Source organism: Culex quinquefasciatus, chromosome 1, assembly GCF_015732765.1.
Source record: "Culex quinquefasciatus strain JHB chromosome 1, VPISU_Cqui_1.0_pri_paternal, whole genome shotgun sequence".
Classification (NCBI taxonomy): Eukaryota; Metazoa; Arthropoda; class Insecta; order Diptera; family Culicidae; genus Culex; species Culex quinquefasciatus.
The window spans coordinates 58,488,175-58,510,757 of NC_051861.1; the positions used below are offsets into that span (position 1 = coordinate 58,488,175).

Consider the following 22,583-nt stretch of genomic DNA (forward strand, 5'->3'; position numbering starts at 1 on the left):
TGTTACAGATATAGTCCGCTTCTGAAGGCACGCAGACAATTTTTGCTAAATACTATTGACCAAACGCCAATACCAGCAGTCCTCCCTCAAAAGACACCATTACACAACCTTTCCCCCCACCGGCTCAGGTGCACCCAACTTACCACTCTTCTTGTCCCAGACGTCCTCGCGATGGTCAAAAGTACCGTCGATCACGACCCGTCCGAAGCCTTTCCGCTCAGCACTGTTCAAATTAGGTTCGCTTGCACCACTAGCACCGCCTCCTCCTCGTCTCCCGGAACTCGCCGGAAGTCCGGAGTTCCTCCTTTACCGACAGCAGAACCGGACGCCGTATACTTTGCCGGTTGGTCGCTCCGTGGCTCGCTGCTCGACCCGTTGGAAAGAAACGGTCGCGGATACAGCTGCACACCGATTCTCCCCTTAGGCCACTTTTCCACGAACCACTCAACCTTTGTGCAAGGCACTCCGTGGCCACAGATTCTTCCGCTGGGTAACTTCAGCACAGCTCGCGAAAAATACCTTTAAAAAATACCGATCGGAAAACACGTTTTTTTTCCAGAACATAAACAAACAAAACGAAATGTCAAAACCAACACTCTGAATGAAATTACACAGATTCGCCAAAAACAGACGGAGCGAGTCTCAAGGTTTTGGAGCGGATCCAAATCCGCTTCGAAAACTCGAAGTGGCACCCCCCTAGGATGAACCTCATGAATTAAATTATGCAGACCTCTGCAATTCTTCATGACTTTCCGTATGGTGTCGTGAGTACACCACAAAATCGGAAGTCATGGGTTCGAATCGTTTTCATTGTTGGGGTTTGGTCCTTCCCGGGTGTTTTCGATAGCTCAAGTGGATGATGAAATTTGGAGCCAAGTCCCAACACGATAGGAAACCACGACGCCGGGGGGGGGGGGCAGATCGTACTGCACCTCCAGCGCAGATATTCCAACGCCCAGGTGATCAATGAGCGCCATCCGGATTCCAAATAAGAACACCACACTCGCGATTACAAACCACAGTTATACGAATAACATTTATTGTCCGGTATTTACAAATATATACAATCGCGTCGCGACGGACGGGTGTCCGACCCGCACCGTCCCTAGGTTCTAGGACTACTTAAAATTGCTTTCTATACTTACTCCCTACGTGGCCCAGATCCCTTCCAGTCGTGATGAACCCCAACCGATCGGAGAGAGAGATCGTTCTCTCTTATCGGCTTATCTCACACACTACCACTGACCATCGACCATATCCAAACTAGATGACCAAAACTGCTGGCCAGCACATCTTGGCTCTGTAATTGTTCCTCAAATCAGTGCAGTGGTATTGCGGCCAAAGAGGAATGGTAAAAACGCAAATAATCAAAGTTCAAACCATCCAGGGATGTAGCTCTGGGAGACCTTACTCCCGAACATTCATGAAACTTTAATTTATGTAATAACATATCAAAAATATGTTATTCAAACTTCCTCCAAAATTGAGGTCAATAATGAGAATGCCAAATTCTCTATAAGGCTTTCTAGGCCCAGTAAAAAAAATATAATTTAACCCAAAAATTAAGAACTTCTCGTCACGGTGTCCTGATGCAAACAATCATCGAGCTCGAGCTGTCACAGCCCTGCGAAGTATGTTGTCTGACATATCGAGCTATCAGTAAAAAAATCCAGCTAGAAGTCGCCGGACAAAAAACTTTTGCTAGAAAGAGATAGGAAACCTGATGCAAACAAACGTCCAGCTGTAATGTAAACATACTTTGAATGTGTTAGTAAATTTCTGACTAGAATGCCTTATTGAACAAACATGCCAAAACCTATAATTTCCCTTGTGAAATAACATCGCACATTCATAATTGAAAGCTTAACATTATTTATGCTTGCGTCAGCACGCATAGTCAGAACTCTGGTGAGGTTCGAAAAATGGACAAATTTAATGATTTAAATTTGAGGTCGCTGCACCGACCTGAAGTTTAAAATGTCAGAAATTCGAATTCAAGTGAATATCACAATAATAATAATAAATTTTTTTTTTTAACTGGTCAGTGTTTATTTGGTACAATTTTTAAAAGCTATTCTACAATTCAAGTTTGAAATTATCTACACTTACATTAGAAATAGGATTACTTACAACAAAATGAAGATATTTAGCTACAATATGTTTGGTTCTTTGGGCTACTGGCGCTGATAGTCCTTGTAATGATGGAAACATAAAGTATTCGTTTTGTTTACATTGTAAACGTGGATCGAGATTCCCTAACAAAGAACGAACATAATTCCATACATTGCGAACTGTTATGCACCTGAATAATTTATGCTCTAGTGTTTCTGCTACGCCTGGGCATTCGTTGCAGTCCGGGTTATCTCGACGTTGTTGTCTGTATAACAGATCATTATGCTGAATCTTTTCGTGCACAATTATGTACCAGTTGGCACGCAGGGTTGAATCCACTCGTTGATCAGCTAGATTTTTAAAGATCCGTTTCACTGCCTTCGAGTTTCAAGTATCGGTGGATCACTCTCTCCATCGATTAGCTCCTTATAGATTCCGCTAGAACTGTGATGCCGGATGATCTGCGTTGGAAGTGTTGAAATTTCTAACGCTGGAATCTTAATTTGCGGAAAGGCGGGGGGGATTTGCAGAACAGGTGTGCTGCCCAACAAGTCACTAAAAAAAGGAAGCAGAGTTTGATTAGCCAACATTCTATTAGTTAATAATGCAGTAGACTTCAATCCTGGTGAGTGTAGGTTTAGTCCTCCTCGTTCCTTAGGCAGGACCAACGTTTCCAAACGAATGGGTTGTTTGTGTCCTATCCACAGAAAGTTTCGGTATTCCTTGAGGATAGCTTTCTCGTACTTTTTCGGCAACGGAAACGTTGAGGCAGCGTACCAAATTTTGGATGATACAAAGGTGACTTTCTGCAGCAAGTTCAGTGATCTGGATTTGCACATCCAGAGTCTCCATTTTAAGTTTTTTAGAGTTTTCTGCCAAGTTAACTCAATGGATTGTTTGACGGAGTCGGTGTACGTTAGACCAAGAATTGTCAGTGAATCTTGGAAGTTGATCCAGGTAAGTACACCTTCTGTACGCGGATTCCCTATTTTCATTGCCGTTGTTTTCGTCAGATTCAGGACAGCACCGGATACCTCTTCGAACTCTCGTATTTTATTAACAGCTTCAGCCAAGTTGTTGATGTCCGCGTCCACCATGCTGATATCGTCTGCATACACGTTCAGAAGACTCCCTGCTGCTCCAATTGTTGCCAGCTTGTCGACCAGTGGTTGAATGTACAGCACGAATAGCAGCATGCTCAGTGGGTCACCTTGCCTGACTGATTTTCTGATTTGGAACGATCTGGACAGCTTACCCTTTATCAAAATATTTGAGAAGGAGTTGGCATAGATTTTCCGTAGAAGGTCGATCAGCTGCGGGTTGAAGTTCATCTGTGTGAGGGTGTAGTAGAGAAAGTCATGCCTCACCCGGTCAAACGCATGGTCCATATCGAATGACACCAGTGTGGCTGACTGCCTTCTATGTTTCAGCGATGCAATCTTGTTCAGAATTTGTGTTGTGGCTTCAAAAATGTTGTGTTTCCCATTCGAGCATTTTTGGTGTGGAGACAAAACGTGTTCAGCCAGCGGAATCATTCTGTTTTTTATCACTCTCGTTAAAATTTTGTTGTCAAAATTTAATAGAGTAATTGGTCTGTACGCTTTCACTGTGTTTCCGCTCTGCTTCTTTTTGACGAGGACCACAACGCCATTCATAAAATTTGAATAGGTATCAGGGTTACGAAGAGCATCATTGACAACGGAAGTGAATTCTTGGCTGATAATGTTCCATGTTTTGTAGTAGAATTCCCGAGGCAGTCCGTCGTCTCCTGGAGATTTCCTGTTACAACTGTTTTTGATGCACATAAAGATTTCGTTTGCGTCCGGGGGTTGCAAGAGGTCGTCGTTAGCTGCAACGTTGTCAGGGATTCGTCTTGCTGGCTCAAATCCTGCCACAGGTGACCGGTTTGGAGTGGCCGAGAAAAGGGTTTCGAAGTAATTCACAATGTTTTGCTCTATTTCGGTTCCATTGTTGATAACATTTCCGTCCACATCCAGTTCACTTATCGTCCTGCCCTGTCGATTCTGCATTTTCTGCGCCACGTGGAAAAGACTTGTAGATTCTCCTTGTAGATACGTTTCATTCAACATACGACATCTGTTGGAATGTTCTCTTTGTTTCTGCAGCATAAGCCCTTTAATTCTGTTGATCCGCACAAGCTGGTTATTGTCAGTCAAGTGCAGATTGTAAGCTCTACTTAACTCTCCGTTCAAAAGCTCAAATGTGTCACGAAAGTCACGGTACTGCAGAGACGAACGCCATTTTAAAAACGACTTTATTTTTGGCTTGGTGAATTGCATCCACCAAGTGAGCCACGATGTGTAATTTCTGCGATGTGTTATCCAGTATTGCCATTTTCTCGAAAATTCGTTGATTGTGTCTTCATCGTCCAACACGTGAGCATTTAGTCTCCATAGACCCCTTCCACGCGCCTCTCCTGTTCTTGGTAAAACCATACGAATAATCAGCGCTTTATGATCGCTAAAACACGTAACCACGTGCCGTGCAGTTCTCAGGGAATCTCGGGTAGATTTTGAGACGAGAAAACGATCTAGACGGGAGCCACATCCAGTGCGAACGAAGGTGAAATCAGTGTCACGTGGGTTGATACAACGCCAAACATCGATCAAATTTAGAGCCAGCATCAATCGGGAAGTCATTTCGCTCCGCGGAGTGCCACCGGTAGCGTCTCTGTCATTCACAACGGAGTTAAAATCTCCTCCGAGAATGATTGGTCCGGTAACGTTTCGAAGATAATGTGCACAGGTAGAATTGAAGAAATCCTCGCGATCATTTCTGTTCTGGCTCCCGGTTGGTGCGTATATGTTGCAGAGAGTTGTCCCGTTTCTTAAGCGAATGACGATTAGTCTACCATCCAGAGAGTTTTCTGCTGTTACATGCTCTACTCTGTTTCCAAGTGCTACAGCCACACCCCTCTTCCGGTGGTCGATATTGAACAAAATTGTGTATCCAGGTACAATAATTTGATCATTTTCAACCTCCTGCAAAAAAGCGATATCAATTTCGTTTATCCTTAGGAAGTTTTGAAGTGCGTCCAACTTTGTTTGGTTCGAAATGTTGTTGATGTTTAACGTTACCAAATTAAATCTTTCAGCCAGTGCTTTTTTTAAATGTTACTATCGAAGAGGGGCTGGAGATGTTGGCGCGAGAACACAGATGGCGCTGTTCTGAGCGAACCCAGCGAGCATCTCACACACACAGTGAAAACTTTGCCGTTCCCGGTCTCTGCTTTTTGTTCTTTGACATCTGACAGGTTGCTTTGAGTGTCAGTGTTGTTTATAAACAATATCGATACGCTCACCTGCTCAGACGGTGTTAGCGAAGACAGTTGATATTCTCCAGATATCCAGTTGTTCTTCGTTGTCTTCAAGCGTTTTCTCGTCGTCGTGGCTCTCTTGTAACCCAGCAGGTGAGTTCCCTTTGATGTTCTATGTGGTGAGCGGTGCTGATTGTCTGAATTGATTGGAAGTTTTTTGACAGGAGTGGCAGTATCACTGAGCGCTTCGGCAAGACATATACCGGAGCGACTGGAGCCTTTTACCTTTACAAGAAGGATGTCCAGCGAGTGGGAAAGCAACGTTGAGTGGCTGTGTATCGGTGAGTTCTCTGTGTGATCTCCATTGATGATAATTAAATCTGAATGATGCGTAATTTTCATTGAAAAAGGTGGCAGTATCGACTTCGGCAGGACATATACCGCAGCTGTTACCTTTGGAAGCTGGTGCGGGCGCAGGTTGATAGCAATCGGTGTTGGCAGTGTATGGTATCGGATGAATCTGCGAGGATTTGAGATTTCTTGAGGACGGCAGTATCTTGTGGAGCTTCGGCAGTACATATACATTTGTGTTTGCTTACCCGTGGGAAAAGTAATGATGACGAAATAAACTTGATCTTCTTTTTGGAGTTCAGGCTTGATGATCTTTTCTTCTTTTTGTTTTTGGGCGACGAGAGACGTTTTTTACGTCCTCCTTTACCGAAATCTGTATCCACATCTGATTGTTCCGGAGATTCAACTTCAGTAGCGGAGCGGGACCTATCTAATGCCGGAAGATTGTCATCATCCGATATATCGTTGAGAAGGGCTGACTGCGATCTTGTCCAGGGTCCTGGGGGGCTGATGATGTCCATTGGGTCAGATGGAAATACTGGAGGGGCGATTGGTTTCACTGGAGCTGCAGGAGTAGCTGGCTGCGCTGGAACGATGATCGGATTCGCTGGAGCCGGAGGGAAAGTTTCCTTCACCGGCGTCCTGTCCTCGTCATTCGGCACAATCGGGTTCATTCCACCAACAATCTGAGCAAGGGTCAGGCCGTTAGCGCTGTTACCGGACAGTGCCTTCTTGACATCCGAGCACTTGGATCCGATGTATAGGTTTCTTCCGCAGTAGCGACAGGTGGCGATTTGATTGCGGTATTTTACGTATGCACATTCGTCTTCCATATTCACGTACGAGGGAATCGACTTCTTCAGCTTCATGCGCACAGTCCGTGTACCATTGGGAACTCCTGGGAAAAACTTTTGCCAGACATCATCTTTGATAGATAGCACCTCTCCGAAGGCTGACAAATGTTTGGCGATTGTTCCGTTTGGTAGATACGGAGGGAGGTCGTAGACCTTCACCTCAACGGAACCATCAGCCATGTACAGCTGGATAGCATAGTCCTGACTATCAGCTTGTAGGGCGTGTTTTAGGTGGTGTTTTAGAACTAGTGCTTCGGCTTGTTCTGTGCTTCCCATCTCCAGGAAGACACGGGCATTTGTCATGCTCAGTTGTAGGTTTTGACTTGTGAGATGTTGAGTTCCAAATTGTCGAAGACGAAGGAGCGTACTTGTTCTAGAGTATTTTTTTCTGGGATTGATGTGAAATCAATCACCAGTGAGTGCTTGCGGTAGCACCGCGCCATGATTGCCAAATAACACTTTGGCAATGTTTGTTTATATCGCACTTTCGCTTTATGTAGCTTTCAATCAACGAATTGGAAAGACGTCCGTCGATCACAAAGGCTTGCTGTCAACTTAGCAATACTTACAGATTTACGTAATTCCAAATCACATTTTGCCATTTGAAGCATCCAAATTCGTCCGATATAGCCCGATAACGATTCCCAAGTCTAAGATTTGTCATTTTAACTTTTCCCAAGCGAAACATTCTCAGGCAATTTTGGAACAGGAATTCACAGCACAAAAGGTGAAAATTACAAATCTCTGATTAGGGACTCGTAATCGGGATCTATAGGACGAATTTGGATGCTTCAAATGGCAAAAGGAGGGGTTTTATGTCCCCCCTCCCCCCGGGGGTCAAACTGGTTCTGGGACAATCCGGATTGTTTCCGTACAGGGGGGTACGGACAAATGTTTGATTCACTGTATTTAAAAAATATAACAGCTAGAACAAAGTAAAGCTGCGTTGCTTACAAAAAAAATGTTAAAAATGTAAAATAAAAAATCACATGGGACAATTGTGTGTAGAACGCCAGCATAATTATTAAAAATATTATTTAGTTATGGCGCAAGCCATATGGTTAAACCTTCAGATCTACTCACACTTGTTTAAACAAAAATGGCGTCTACCTCTGTGTGCATAAAAGTCTTGCTATATGCCATTGAGACAACACATTTCGAAGCACAATTGTATTTTTGAGATGTTAAGCAAACATGATGACCATTACACGAAAAGGTTTATTTAAATGTGAAAAAGCTGCCAAGTCGTCAGTGTTATTCTAACGTAACACGTATACAGTATATTTTATGTATAATGCCATTCTGCAATCAAATTTGTGATTATTTAGCGTGAGCTAGAAATAAACACAGAACCATCTTGCGTCGTGAAATATATGTCACCACGTAAGTAACACCTCAGCAATTCTGAACTATGTAGGACCACATAAGAGATGATGCCCACTGGGAATTTTGGCTCGAGCCTCGAGTCGATCTGGCTCGAGATCGAGCCTGAACCGAGTCGAAGCTCGAGCCAAAATTTTCAGTGGGTGTCTTCAGTCTTAAGGGCTTTTTTGCAAAACAGGAATATTGGGTACATGACGATGACGAAACATTTGTTGTGCCTTGATGGCACTTACAAAACGTCAAAAGTAAACTAACAGGAATTTATTTCAAAAATGAATTACATGCATAAATGTGTCAACAATGTGGATGATAGCGTTTCATTGAAGTTTGAGGCATAATTAAAAGTGTTCCAATGGGAAATTTAAGGAATTAATTGTAAGAAATTGAGTAGTTTCCATTTTTTAGTGACGTTTTTTCCAGGTAAATCAAAGATAGAAATAATAACAATTGAAAACGGTATCCATAATCGTGTCGTTAAGCAGTAAACAAATTGACACGTTTTTGGACTTCTTAGAAATTGAGAGACAAATACTGGATGCTGTATCAGTCATGTATACCAAATTTCTTGGATGAAAATTTAGCAAAATCAATTAGATGTAAGTGTTCTTTTGCATGAAATAGTAAACTTTAGTAAATTGGGCAGCATTTGAATGCAAGACATATTGTGTGTTCATAATTCGATGCCTCTGTGTTCTTTTATGCTAACTAGATAGGAAAACTAGCAAGCTTAGTACAAGAGATTACAGAGGCATCGAATTATTAGAGAAACAATGTTGCCTTCTGAAATGATTTTTGATGATTTCTCAAGATCTGTTTGAACAGCGTACTTGTTGAATGTTTTACGTTTGTTATTAGGAATTAGAAGAAAGTATGGTTTCAGTGATCTTTGAAGCATCAGCTAGACTAGATATAATTTGCTTTGATTGCTCTGAACAAAATCTATTTTTCTGGCTGTAATTATTTTTCTGTTTGTTTCAGGACAAATCTCGAATGCATAGAAAATGATTGGTACTTTTCTGAAAAGAAAAATGTGGATTTCAAATTTTCGCATAACCCATTTAATATTCGGCATTATAGTACTGGCAACCATAATATTTTATTCAACGCTGAATGGAAGGCAGTATAATTTGGTCATAAAAAGATATCCAGATCTACGCCTCAATGGCACAGAAAATCATTTCATGCCATTGCCTCTATCAAACACATCTTTGATGGATATCCAAACAAAATTAAATAAGAGGAAAAACTGTGGATTTTTCACATTTTTAGCCAACGGCTGTGGATCGACTAGTAACATAACTAGCGTACTGAAGAAACTTGGTGAGAATAATTTGATTGCAAACGATTCGTCGCTCAAATCTGAAGCCAACAGTGATAATATTCAAAGGATAGAAAAGTTACCCTTGTCTGAAATTCAAGAAGTTGGTGTTAAATTGGAAAAGCTTCCTCCGAACAACCATTCCCTTTCTAACAAAACCATTGTAGCCAACAACAATGTCGACAGTTCTACAGAGCGTGTGATAAAGACTAAGGATATTTACGAAAATGGACACATGAATGACCAAACTAGCATAAACAACATTTGCCCGCAAAAAGGCGCCGACGTGAATCTACTGATATTGATTACATCAGCACCCACTCATCGAGAACAAAGGTTATCTATCCGGCAATCATGGGGACATTATGGAATTCGGCGAGATATCTCTATTGGATTCATGCTTGGTCGGACCCAAGACCAACGCATAGAAGATCAGCTGTCTGCCGAAAACTACATGTATAGGTAATATTTTATTTAAGTAGGTGTATTTGATTAATAACTTTTGATTTTTTTCTAAACTGGCAGCGATCTGATCAGAGGAAACTTTATCGACAGCTACAAAAATCTCACCCTAAAAACGATCTCGTTGCTCGAATGGACAACTACAAATTGTCCCAATGCCACATATTTACTCAAAACAGACGATGACATGTTTATTAACGTACCCAAACTGTTGCAATTTATCGAAACGCACTTGAGCTACAAACGGTCAATTTTCGGGCGGCTCGCGAAAAAATGGAAACCGATTCGGAACAAAAAATCCAAGTATTATGTCAGTCCAGAACAGTACTTTCCACCAGTATTTCCACCTTTTACTACCGGTAAGTTAATAAGAAAACTTGGTTGAAATGATGAAAATATGTTTTTTTACGTAGTCTTTGCTCATGGTTGAAATATTTCAATAAATGCTCTATTTCAATTTATTTTAGGCCCGGCGTATCTGATGACATCAGACATCATTCTAGATTTGTACAACAAGTCGTTATCCCAAACTTACCTCAAACTGGAAGATGTCTACACTACCGGAATAGTAGCACAGCTACTGAACATTCATAGAGTAAACATTAAAGAATTTCTTAACCGACGAATAGCTTTTAATCAATGTAATATAAAAAAGTCTATAAGTATACACATGGTGAAAACAAACGAACAATATGATTTATGGAAAAAGATATCAGACAACAGCGTACAATGTAAATAGTCATGTAATTATTATATACAATAAATAAGTTTTATACAAAATAGATGTGTTATAGCAGTTTATTGTTTGGAGAAGAGTCGTTTGTTCATCGAATAGCAATTTATAATATATCAGAGGGTCCCGGAGTACCATACCTTCTTAGCATGGTGCTCCCAACGAATACAACCAAATCTCGGAGCGTATGGTGGTGTGTCCCCACGCTTCTTCCTCCCCTGTCGATTCAGAATTATGTTGTTGTTCAAACACTCTGTGCTCAAACTCAACCCACTTCAAACGAATCATGTCTCTGCGATACGGCTTTACGCAGTAGACCTGGCCGCACGGCAGACGTGTTGCCAGTTTGTTGAAAAAATATAACAGTGTTGCTAGTGACAGTTGGTAATCAGCTCTAAAACGGCTTTTAACAGAGCAGTTATTTTAAAGCTGATTTGCTTTAATCTTTGCCGTTTTACAGCTTATTAGCTGGTGAATGCTGTTTAGCAACTGATTTATGATTTCTATTATGGCGGGATGGTTACTTGGGGAATTTCGAAAATTGTCCAAATATATGTTTTTCCATGTAATTTTGCCCGCTGAATCTGAATCTGCCCTCAGAATTGACCCAAAGTGTCGAAAAATCGAGTTTTGGTCATATTTTGGGTTTCCATGTAAAATTATCATTTAAACCCAAAATATGACCAAAAACAAATTTTTCGACACTTTGGGTCAATTCTGAGGGCAGATTCAGATTCAGCGGGCAAAATTACATGGAAAAACATATATTTGGACAATTTTCGAAATTTGTTAGGGTGGTCACTGGTCCCATAAGGTTTTCCCTTGAAAATTAGACTTTTTCAAATGAAGATATCTCGAGTTTAAAGAAAAACAGCCCTGCGATTTTTTCAGCGTTTGTAGTGCTGGATCTCCTCTTTCAAATGCAACCTGGTGCTTAAAATTTGGCTTGCGCCTTTTCGAGATATTTAAGTTTTAAATTTGCATCATTTTTACCCTAAAATCGCTGTAACTTTTGACCCTTAAGTCCAAATTGACTTTTCAGATAATAAAAATATTTGTTTTTTAGAGCTCTAAAAGTGCCCTGAATACCACTTTTCTCTAAAACTTAACCCTGAATTGCCTGCCACGTTAATAAAAATGATTTTTGAAGGTTTGCTCAGATGCTTTCTATAAATTTGGTCGTAGAAGGCGTAGATTACGAGATAAAATTTTGGTGTCTTCGACAAAGTTGCTTGGATTGGCAAGCCTAGAAGATGAAAAAAATCCCAAAAATATTCCTGTAAAGTTAGATTTCCAAAATCACCCTAATCGTGAACCACCCTAATTTTCAACCAAACCAAAAGTTGCCCCTTTCTATATGCAACAACTCTTCTGAAGACACCAAAGCTCCAAAACTCAACCATTTTTCGGAAAATCCATTTTCCACTTAATTTTGCGATCTGGACCACTGTGCAATGGTCAATATGGAGACTTTTATGTAAAATTGTCTGGAAAATCGATTCTCGTATTCGGAGACCGGCCCGTGGCTTAATGGCTACGGCTCCCGCCTCATAAGCGGAAGGTTCCGGGTTCGATTCCCGACCGGTCTCCTTGAAATTATTCGACTATAATTGAACTTTGAATATGAACAAAAAAACGCATGAAATCAGGTGGGATTCGAACTCACACCTTTGGATTGGTAGTCAGATGCTCTAGCCACTCGGCCACCGAGGGGTTGACACCCCTTGGGTGATGTTGTATTACGTTATTTATTACCATGCCATAGTTTCGTAGTTTATGGACACTCCCTACAAACGTCATTCATTCACGCGCGCTTTCTCTTTCTTTCTCACTTTTCATTCATTCTGTATCCGAGTGCCGAGCAGTACAGTCGTGTCAATAAACGTTAGTTTGTTAAGTTAATCAAACTTGTTTTAATTGACTACCAAATAAAACATGGTGTCAGAAGCACTCGTGGACTAAAGGTGATTTCCGGCGTCATTTGAAATCGCGGAAAGTGTTCGGCGAGGAAAAGTTCGATCGAGCGACGAAGAAAATCATCAGCGGAAGTGATCGCGAAGCAGTTGCGCAGTGAAGAGCGAACTTGTTTGATCCTGTCCAGCGCCATATTTTTCTTTAACGTCGTGTCGAGGCGAAGTGTTTTCTCACAAAATGGATTCAAAGCAGTTTGCCGAATTTATGGGAATGTTCCAGGAGATGATTGGATCGTTGAAGAAGGCGCCGGCTGCGCATGTAGAAAGACCGGCGGCAGTGGCATCGGTTCCTCTTCCGCCTCCGCTGGAACTGGATGGAGACATGGAGAGAAACTTCGATTTTTTCGAAGAAAGTTGGAAGTATTACGCCAGTGCAGTTGGGATGGACAAGTGGCCAGAGGCTCAAAACGAGCAGAAAACCAGCATCCTGCTGTCGGTGGTTGGAACGGAGGCTTTAAAGAAGTATTTCAACTTCGAACTGACCGCCGTGGAGAAGAAGGACCCGAAGCTGGCATTGGCGGCGATCAAGCGGAAAGTTGTACGTGAGCGGAACAAGTTCATCGATTGGTTTGATTTCTTCTCGCTGTCTCAGGGGATGGAGGAAAGAATCGATGACTACTTGTGTCGATTGAAGTCACAAGCGAAGGTGTGTAAGTTTGGAGTCCTGGAAGAAGATTTGCTGAAGTACAAGCTCGTTACGTCGATCAAATGGTCGAAGCTGCGCACGAAGCTGTTGACGATGCAGAATCTGACGGAGGCACAAGCAGTTGATTTTTGCCGCGCGGAGGAAATTGCCGAGCAGCACCCGATTTCCGAGCAACGAAATGCAAGCGTGAACGAAGTGAAGAAGCATGCAAAAAAGTGCAAGTTTTGTGGCGAAATGCATGTGTAACTTTCGGGTTCTCCGACTACTGAGCGTCACAGAGACTCCCAGAGTTCAAGGCCCTCAGGGTCGGCACGCCTTTAGTCAAGTCGCACAGCTGGGAAATGCTTGTGATGTCCAATGTAAAACTCCAGGTGTGCGGTCCAAAACTCTACACACTTTATTCTCTCTCTCTACACTTCTCTTTATTCCTCCCACTTTCTTACAGACTAATCTGACCTTTTCCTTTTCTTCTTCTTCGGGGCCCCGTCGTCGATCGCAGCTCGCCGGCGATGTCCACCTTCCTGTTCCTGCTACACACTTCCGCTCCCTCCTTCTTCTCCTTCTTCACTTCCGCTTCTTCAAGCTGGCGCACGCGTGCACGACCGCTTGCCGTCCAAGGTGGTTCTCCTACGGCGCGTCGTCGATGGACCCGTCCGCTGCTCGTCCTGGCCTCGCCACAGATGGTTACGGCTGTGGCCTTCGGTACACCGTCGAGGGTGCCCGGATTCCCCGGATAGGCACAGGTCGAGCAGGTTATCCCGGTAACGGTTGCGTTCGGGGAGACTCGAGGTGGTTTGAGTCCCCGGTAGGTGTCAGCGACACGGGTGAGCCGTCGTTGATACTATGACGGTTATCACCAAACACAAGGGGTCCTGGCAGTAGATGGTTTGAGGTTAGGGTCGTGACGGTTGGGTTTTGGGGTAGGTAGGGATCTTTGGGCGTACTGTGGAGACTGCTGACGTACCTGGTGTCCTCCAAATCAACTCCTGCACTCTAGCAACTCGGCGTTGCTCTCCTACTGGTCCAGCCGGTGATGTTGGGCACTGATGGGCACTACTGGGCACTATTAAAAGTCACTTGGCAGAACAGATGGTAGTCGACAGATCTGTTCGCTTTGGCGTCGTCCGGGGAATAGAACGATTCCGCGGACTCCCAGAATGATGGCGGTCCTAGTTCTTCCCCTTGCCTCCTCCTCTTCATCCGAGCTTTCACCCTGATCCCCATCCTTCCTGTCACGACTCCTTTCGCCTCCCCGCCCACAGCTAACAGCTCCTCTGGTGGCGGGTTATGGAAGTTCGTTGGTAGCGCTGGCTGCACACTGGGATGTTGTTGGTGGACGATGAGCCGGGTCTTCGCTGGGAGAAAACCACCAGACACACAAACACTACCCAAGCATGGTATTTTTACGAATTTACTACGCGATAGCCGCGGAGACCTTCACTAGTGAAGTCCCGACGGTTACACATGACTTCACGAAAGGCAGTTGTCCAGCGTTCGGCAAGCGGTGCTATCGTTGTGGCGGAAAGAACCATTTCGAAGCAGTGTGCAAGGCAGAGCGTCGGAAGAAGCTAAAGCGGAAGTCTCGTGTGCAGAAAGTGCTTGTGGATAGCAGTACCGACGGTGACTTGACGGAGACGGAGTCGACGAGCAGCGAAAGTGCAACAATCGGAAAAGTTTCCGATGGAAGTGGTGGGCATGTTGAAGCTAATCTAGACATGTGCATCGCTGGAAAGTGGCAGTCAGTTCAGTGCGAATTGGATACAGGGGCAAACGCCAGCCTCGTGGGACACAGTTGGTTACAGCGGATGACCGGGAAAGCCCACAGTGATCTTCAACCGTCGAAGTACCGCCTTCATGGCTTTGGTGGCGGCGAAATTCCTGTGATCGGTCAGACGACTATCCGTTGTCGACAATACGGCCGTAAGTACAACCTGGTCCTACAAGTGGTCGATGTTGAGCAAGGTCCGTTGCTATCTGCGCACGTGTGTCGCACTTTGGGCTTCTTAGAGTTCGGCAAAATGACTCGCGTCAACATGCCGGTTTCTACCAAGCGCAGCATCTGCCGCATTGAGGCTCAGTGTGCAGGTTGCGTTGCCGGGCAAGATCGTCAACCAACAAGAACGCGCCACGTGAGATACCGCTGTGATTGTACGATAGGCGGCCCGCGGCAGACGCAGACAGATGATCCAGTCCGCGCACGGCGAAGCACGAATGGTGCTAGCTGTGGTCTTGGCCGCTACACGAAGTTTTCGAGACTTGGTGAGTCAGGATCCACGTAATGAACCCAACACGCCCAAGGTAACCCACCAAATCTCGATACCAGTCATCAAGCTTTATGCCTCTAGCAGTCACACATCATCCGAACAAGCTCCAGTGGTCTTCAGAAACATCCAGCATTTTGTGGTTTAGTTTTAGTTCTTTATTTTTAGTTATATAGCACGCCAGCTTGTCGAACTTCCTGATGGTAAGTGAGATGGCTTAAGCGCCACTCCTGAGGGAGACCATCCACCTGTTTTCAGTTTGCCCAGCTATTGAGACCTCCAGAGGGGGTTCAGTTTATCCCGGAACGGGGAAAAGGAAGTTCACTGACGGCAGAAAAACAAAGCGAGAACATTACCGAACAATTACCAAATGAGAAAATCCAAGAAAAGATATCCACTTGAAGAAGACTCAGAACTTCCCGCAGCTAGTCATCACCCTTGGCCCTTCCAGTTTCCCAGTTTGTCCAAGAGCCGGAAAAGACGCAATGGTTGCCCGGTGGGAGAAAGGAGCCCAACCTCTCCAGTAAAAAAAATAGAATAAAATAGAAAATAGAGTAAAACTACATTTATTTACGATCGCGAACTAATCATGAGTTTATTTTGGACCATCCTAAGGATCAGTCCGTAGCTAGAGTTTGGTTGGTGTCTAGACTAAAGTCGACATTGGTGTTGGTGTTGGGTGTTTATTTTACAGAAGTGTGTGATACATTTGTATTGGTGGTTGAACGTTCATTCATTGTTTTGTGCACATTTTCGGTTTTTGCCGGCGGTCCTCCCCTCTTCCTTTCCCTGTTAGCCTGGTATCTGTCGTGTGTTTTGGGTTTCTACTTTGTGCTTATGTTTTGCGCTCTATGTTGGTGTGTGCGTTTAAGTCAAGGGGTGCTCAGACGGGACGGTTTTGGGGCACGTCAAAGGACGTGTAATCGGCCTCGCACCTGGGGGCTCTAGGTTGCGGGCAAGTGGGCCATGGACTTATCACTTTAATCAAACATGCGTTCTACTCACGTCCCTTTTTGAGTGCGTTGATCACGTGGCCGCCGAACTCGACGGTTTGCTGCTGCGGATGTTACCTGGTGCTCTCCTGTTGCTCTGGTCGCGGTGGATTCACCTACCGGATCTCGAACGCCGCCAGCGAATGCTGAAACGACTACTCCCTGCTGCTGTTGATGTTGCTGCTGTTCAACGTGAATTCACGCCGAACCCTATCGTGGCCGCCACTCGAAGGCGGGCCGCTGCTCGGACCTCAGCGAGGTCGCGCTGATACTGACGCACGTGCTCGGTTGCGGTTGCGCGTGGCCGATGTGGTGGACGCAGATGGTTGACGGTTGCTGCCGTCCTTCTCCGGCGGAAGCCGGTCAGTTCCGGAACCACGTGTTGTGACGTACGCGGTTCGTCCGGCGTAGCGTTGCCGGGCCTGGGCTGGTGATGTCCTGGGTCGATCCAGGGGCGTTTCGCAGCGTGACGGCGAGTGGTTTGGGCCTGTAGCGTGGCCTACACTTGGGGAAAGAACGCACTGAGCACTGGCACATGGAGGTAGCACAAGACCTTACCGAAACACCTGTTTTTCCAACGCGAGCACACTACTGCCGCCACACGAAAACGGCCCTAAGCTTCTAGCTATCTAAACACAGGAAAGGACACAAACTTCAACTTAAAACAACCCAAAGACAAACTCACGAATTAAATTACCTAACTAGAAAGATCACGACGCGCACTAGAAAAAAGGACACCTGTAGCCTCCTTCGCGGAACTGGATAAAGTGAGCCGCTGGGGTTTCAAGTCAGAACGCCGCGGTGTGGAGAAAGCCTGAGCCCGGAAATCGCTTAACTCCTCGCGAAGAGAAATTGAGCGATTTAACTCAAATTTCAATCCATCTCATACCTTCGGAGTAGGACAATCGTTCGGAAACCCTCGCCCGTTTCACCCCGAACAGCTAGTTCGTCTTCCTGAAACCGCGAGTTTGCGAATTCCCTCGGAAGATCTTAGCAGGTTGAACTCCCCGAATCCGGTTGATGACCCCACCTCAAGGCAGAGTTTATGCCACTCGGCCACCAAGATGATCGACAAGCTGTAGTGTATCTCTGGAGAACGTTGGATCTCATTTAAATTCAAATCTGAGAAACTGTATGTCAGTTTCTCATTGCCTACCTCGTGGCGTTATTAAATTAGATTCTATTGAGAAACGCCAAGTGCAGTTCCTCTTTAAATATTATTTTATGTTTGTTCATTTATGTACTCGTTACATGCATTCCCCACTAGTACGAAAATTTGTTTGGCGTTAACATGGAGATGTAAAACGACCAAACAAATTTTCGTAGGTCGAACAGAATTGCTACTGATGATTGAGTTTCTCTTGGGGGTCATATACGTTCATCACTGATAAGTTAACTCACTAACAAGTTAGGTCATTGCTAACAGTCAGCTCCGTCTCACTTTCCAGATCAAACAACTTCACAGTGTAAGCGACGATGTTGTAAGTCTGCTACTAACCATCAATGACGAAAGTCTCCGGTCTCCAGCGAATTACTAATCAAATCATCAATAACAAAAATTCAGCCTCGAGAAAAATGTAGACTTAACGAGTCATTTCAAAAAATATTTACAATTCAAAAGTGTTCCTAACTCTGATCACCCGGTTTAATAACGGTAAAGGTTTTTGGGAAATGTTCAAGAAAAAAAAATATGACCTTCAATAACAAAAAATTGTGTTAGATATGGAAATATGTACAACTAATTCTAATCAAAATATTGAAGAAAAAATAATAAGGGAATAGAAGCAAATAAGAAATGTGTAACCCAGAAAAATACTGATCAGTTCATTAATGACAACGACTCATTCATACTCAAAATTAAAATCAAACTCGAGATCAAACTATTAAAACAAACTACGAGAAAAAACAATGATAAAAATAATAACGAAACGTGTCTTCTACACCAGGACAAAGCCGATCGGCGAAGACACCGTTCACGAAAAGAACTAGTCAGTTCAGTTTGAATTCCCGGCCCAATACTATGACGAGTCTGTGGGAACAAACTTCACCGACAGAAAAGGGGTCTGTTTCTCCTCATAATTCGCAGCCACGGAAATGAATTTCCGCGATTTAACGCTCATTATGATTCGAAACGCAAAATATTCTTCCTGCAAGAACTCCTAACACCAGGATCATATCCGATAACGAAATTCTTGAAGAATGAACACATAATTACAAACCACAAAAAAAAATCATTCACTCACCCCTCGTATTCAAAAATTTCACCCATGCAGAATCCATCTCCAAGATCTGGATCTGTCACTCAATCACCCTGCGCATTTTACCGGTGCTACGCACACAAACAAAAAAAACGTCATCGAACTGTCAACGGAGGAAACTTATGCGAAAGCGAAAGTGAAAGGATACAGGCGCAAAATTTAAAATCGCGAGTGAAAGTTTTGATAGGAAAAGTCGTGGAAAATGTTTGTGAAATGGCCGGAAAAGAAGACTGGGATGGTCGGAAGGACAGTCCCCAACGGAACAGAGGAAAGTTTAGCTGGGTATCGTTCCAGCTATCGATTTTAAGTTGTTTTTTTCTTTGTTTACTTCCAGCGCCGCGTCCTCGCCTGCTACGACGTGGGATTCTAACCCGTCGTTAGCGATGGATATGCAGAGAGAAAGAACAAATCAACGTTAATTGGGCAAAATTATCGCCGCTGAAAATAATGGGGGAAATTGTGCAAAAATGGAAAAATGTGGAATCTACGCTTCGGAAAAAGCTACGTGGGCAAAAATTTGTGCAAAAGCAGTGGAAAATCTACTATGGAAAAAAAACTACGTTGCCAATCAAAAAAAACTATAACTGTTGGAAATATGAGTGTAAACAAACCAGTGAAGTGTCCGTTGTGTTCAGATGGTTTACTAACTCTAACTAAAACTACTAGTGCCAACTAAAGCTACTATTTACACGGGAAAAAAAAAATTAAGAAAACTACAGCTATTATATACATTGAAAAAAAAAACTGCTATTAACACCAAAAAAAGGGGGAAAATGATCCTACGATCGTTAATCTAGGAAAATAAGGGGGAAAAATTTGGAAAACTCAATCGCAGAAAATTAAACAACAATTCAGGTAAGTATAAGAAGAAAAATAATAATAAAAGCGATCATATTACAATGTCGTCCTCCCTAGCAAACAGGTGACGATCTTGCTTGGTCGGCTGGCGATGTTCGGCCACCCACCACCCACTTCGACGGAAGGATACCCCGCCCCCGACTGACGAAATGAAGGATGACTTCCCCACACTCGACGGAAGGAAGGATGACTCCCCCACACTCGACGGAAGGAAGGATGACCCACCCCCAACTGGACTAGCGGATCGTGAGTTTTTTTAGACCTAAGGTTAACCTAGTTTAGTACTAATTTATCATAAGGGTTAGGCGTTAGGCCCTACTAACCACTAATTTCTTCGTGACGCGTTCGGTCTTGCGTTTCTTCTTCCTCTTCTTCGTTTTACGCGTGCTAGCTGTGACTCGGTCAGGCTAGTCTTGGCTTGTGGTGTCTACTCGGCCCAAACTTTGGTATTTTCGCGTGGTAGAACCGGTTCTACCCTTGGTCACTTCTTCGGTTGAAGTCTATTCATAGCTCGTTGGGGTTTAGAAAATGTGGATCGTCTGATTCGATTTCGAGATGATTTGTGGGCGTTGTCCAAAGATGCACTACTAGCTTTCGACAATCATCGATCGCTGTTGAAGTCATCGCAGGCTCGCTTTCTTCGTTCACACCTTTCGGTGGCTACTAACACAGGTCATCACTTGCTCATTCATAGCTTCGTGCAATCTTAGTACCAGTGACTACTGGCTCTCGACAGTCATCGGGCGTTTTGGAAGTCATCGCAACTAAGTTGCTCCTTCTTTGCTTCATCTTCTCATACTTAAGTTTGGAACACACATAACAAATCACCCCAAATCGAACCGCTTCTCCCAGGTCGCGATCGCGCGTGGTACAACTCGGTACCCTCAGTGCTGGTTTGTTTATTCTGGTTTTCCCTAACACGAGTCCGTCGAGTGCCCTAATGAGGTAATTACCCCGAGGGTGTTTTGTTCCCTAAACGGAAATGGTTGCTCCTGGTGGGATTAGGAAAAGATCTCATCACGATCCGCTTGCCGCTGGCTGAGGTGTGTGCCACTTTTTCAGCCGATTGGTGAAGTAGACCCCAAAACGTTTTCCGTCCAGATCCTCCAGCTCGTACGTGTTCTTTCCCAGCACCTTTCGTACGACCGCAGGTTCGTACTTCGGCGCGAGCTTCTTGCAGAAGCCCTTCCCCTTGTCGGACAGGTCAAAGGTCTGCTTTTGCACTTTCTCCCCCACGGTGTACTTGGGACAGTTGGCGTTTGTACGGAGGTTGTACGTCTTGGCGTGTCTCTGGTAGGCGGCGGTCAGGTTCTTTTTGATCTCTTCGAACAGCTTCTTCTTCTGCTCTGGAACGTCCTTGTCGTTGTCGCTCGGCTCGTAGTTGTCTCTGATCCAGCTGTACTCCCGGCCGTCGGACACTTTGTTCCGGCCGAAGACCACGAAGTATGGACTGTAGTGTGTCGAATCGTGTACAGCGTTGCGGATGGCGTCCGCGATGTCCTGAAGGTTGTCGGCCCAATGTTTGTGGTCTTTCTTCAACGTCGCCCTGATGGCCGTGGTGATCACCCGGTTCACCCGCTCGGTGTTGTTTACCTGAGGGTGGTACGCCGGGGTCAGCCAGTGCTGGACGTGGTACGACTCGAGAAGGGTTTTAAATTGCTTGGACAAAAACTGAGTTCCGTTGTCCGTCAGGACAATCTCCGACTCGAACAGACGAAACACGTTGTTCTCAACAAACTCGGTAAGCGAGTGCGCCTTCGCCTCGCGGAACGGTTGCACTAAAACAAACTTGCTGAACACATCGGTCACGACGAGCAGGCATGTGTTCCTGTTCTTGCCCGAGGCGGGTAGCGGACCGACGTAGTCGAGCGTGATGAACTGCCACGGGTATTGGACCGGTTTTTGTGGTCCCATGGGCGGCGTGACGTTCTGGTTGCCGGTTTTGCTCACCTGGCACTGTAGGCATTCGCGGCAGTGCTTCCGAACTTCTTCACGCATTTTCGGCCAGTCGTGTCGCTCCTTCAGCGATGCCAACGTCTTTTCGAAACCGAAGTGAGCTTGGTCGTGAACCTTCGTGACGATCTCCTTGCGTTCGGCTCGCGGCGGCAGCAGCTTCCAGCTGAACCGTGGATCAGTCTGGCGGTTAGGCGACTTCACGTAGCGGAAGATCCGTCCGTCGATCACCCGGTAGTCACTGAACTTCGTTGGGTTCCCGGTGATGTTCTCGATCTGCTCTTCGTACTCGTCGTCCGGAAGCGTGACGCGAACGGTGTCCACTTCGATCGAACGTGACAGACAGTCGGCCGTGATGTTCGCCTTCCCTTTCCGGTACTCGAGGTCGAAGTCGTAGGCTTGAATCCTCAACGCCCACCTCAGCAGCTTCGCGTTGCCTGTCTCTGCGCCGACGTTGAACAACCAGAGCAAGCTTCTGGCATCGGTGATGACCCGGAATTTGGTTCCCTACGTAATGTCGGAAGTGTTGTATGGCCGACAGTACGCCGAGGCACTCCTTTTCTACTGCTGAATATCGCCGCTGTGTTCGGTTGAGCTTCTTGCTGAAGTAGCTGATGACGCGCGTGACGCCGTCTTGCTCTTGGACCAGCGCCGCTCCTACCGCTCGGTCTGACGCGTCCGACTCGATGGTGAACAGCTTCGAGAAGTCAGGGTTTCCCAAGATCGGCGCGGAGGTCAGGACTGCTTTGAGCTCCCGAAACCCGTTTTCCGCCTCTTTGGTCCACGTGAAGCGTTTGTTCTCCTTGGTTAACAAGTCGGTGATCGGCGCCGTCATTCTGCTGTAGTCCTTGATGAACCGTTGGTAGAATCCGGCGAGGCCCATTAACCTCCGGATGTCCTCCTGCGTCCGCGGCTGCGCGTAGTCGAGGATCGGTTGAATCCGGCTTTTGTCGATGGCCACTCCGTGCTCGTTGAGGAGGTACCCCAAGTACATGACCTGCTTGCGGAAGAAACGAGATTTCTCGAGCGAGATAGTCAACCCGGCCTTTCGCAGTCGTTCCGCCACCAGTCGAAGTAACCGCAGGTGCTCGTCGAAGGAACTCGCCGCGATCACTATGTCGTCCAGGTAGATGAAGACGTACGGCTCTAGGT

The 22,583-nt window shown here is 45.0% G+C and overlaps 1 protein-coding gene and 3 long non-coding RNA genes across 6 annotated transcripts; 2 read left to right on the top strand and 2 right to left on the bottom strand.

Moving 5' to 3' along the window:
* Nucleotides 1-5,242: 5,242 nt before the first annotated feature.
* On the top strand, nt 5,243-6,048 carry LOC119765064. Its single transcript, XR_005276481.1, has 3 exons — nt 5,243-5,542; nt 5,603-5,730; nt 5,800-6,048. It is a non-coding gene; the product is annotated as an uncharacterized LOC119765064 (long non-coding RNA).
* A 1,730-nt stretch (nt 6,049-7,778) lies between these two features.
* On the top strand, nt 7,779-10,539 carry LOC6053126 (beta-1,3-galactosyltransferase 5). 3 transcript variants are annotated; one of them, XM_038248936.1, is made up of 5 exons: nt 7,779-7,977; nt 8,383-8,573; nt 8,956-9,757; nt 9,821-10,116; nt 10,225-10,539. In XM_038248936.1, the coding sequence occupies exons 3-5, from the start codon at nt 8,979-8,981 to the stop codon at nt 10,494-10,496; spliced, it is 1,347 nt and encodes a 448-aa protein (XP_038104864.1). In that variant the 5' UTR covers nt 7,779-7,977; nt 8,383-8,573; nt 8,956-8,978; the 3' UTR covers nt 10,497-10,539. The 3 variants fall into 3 exon arrangements, with proteins under 3 accessions (XP_038104864.1, XP_038104865.1, XP_038104862.1); XM_038248937.1 differs by having other exon boundaries at nt 8,398-8,573; XM_038248934.1 differs by lacking the exon at nt 8,383-8,573.
* A 2,944-nt stretch (nt 10,540-13,483) lies between these two features.
* LOC119765615 lies at nt 13,484-14,557 on the bottom strand. Its single transcript, XR_005276851.1, has 2 exons — nt 14,074-14,557; nt 13,484-13,981 (listed from the first exon to the last, which is right to left on the bottom strand). It is a non-coding gene; the product is annotated as an uncharacterized LOC119765615 (long non-coding RNA).
* Nucleotides 14,558-16,011: 1,454 nt separating this feature from the next.
* LOC119765203 lies at nt 16,012-17,247 on the bottom strand. Its single transcript, XR_005276566.1, has 3 exons — nt 17,060-17,247; nt 16,921-16,991; nt 16,012-16,861 (listed from the first exon to the last, which is right to left on the bottom strand). It is a non-coding gene; the product is annotated as an uncharacterized LOC119765203 (long non-coding RNA).
* Nucleotides 17,248-22,583: the final 5,336 nt, after the last annotated feature.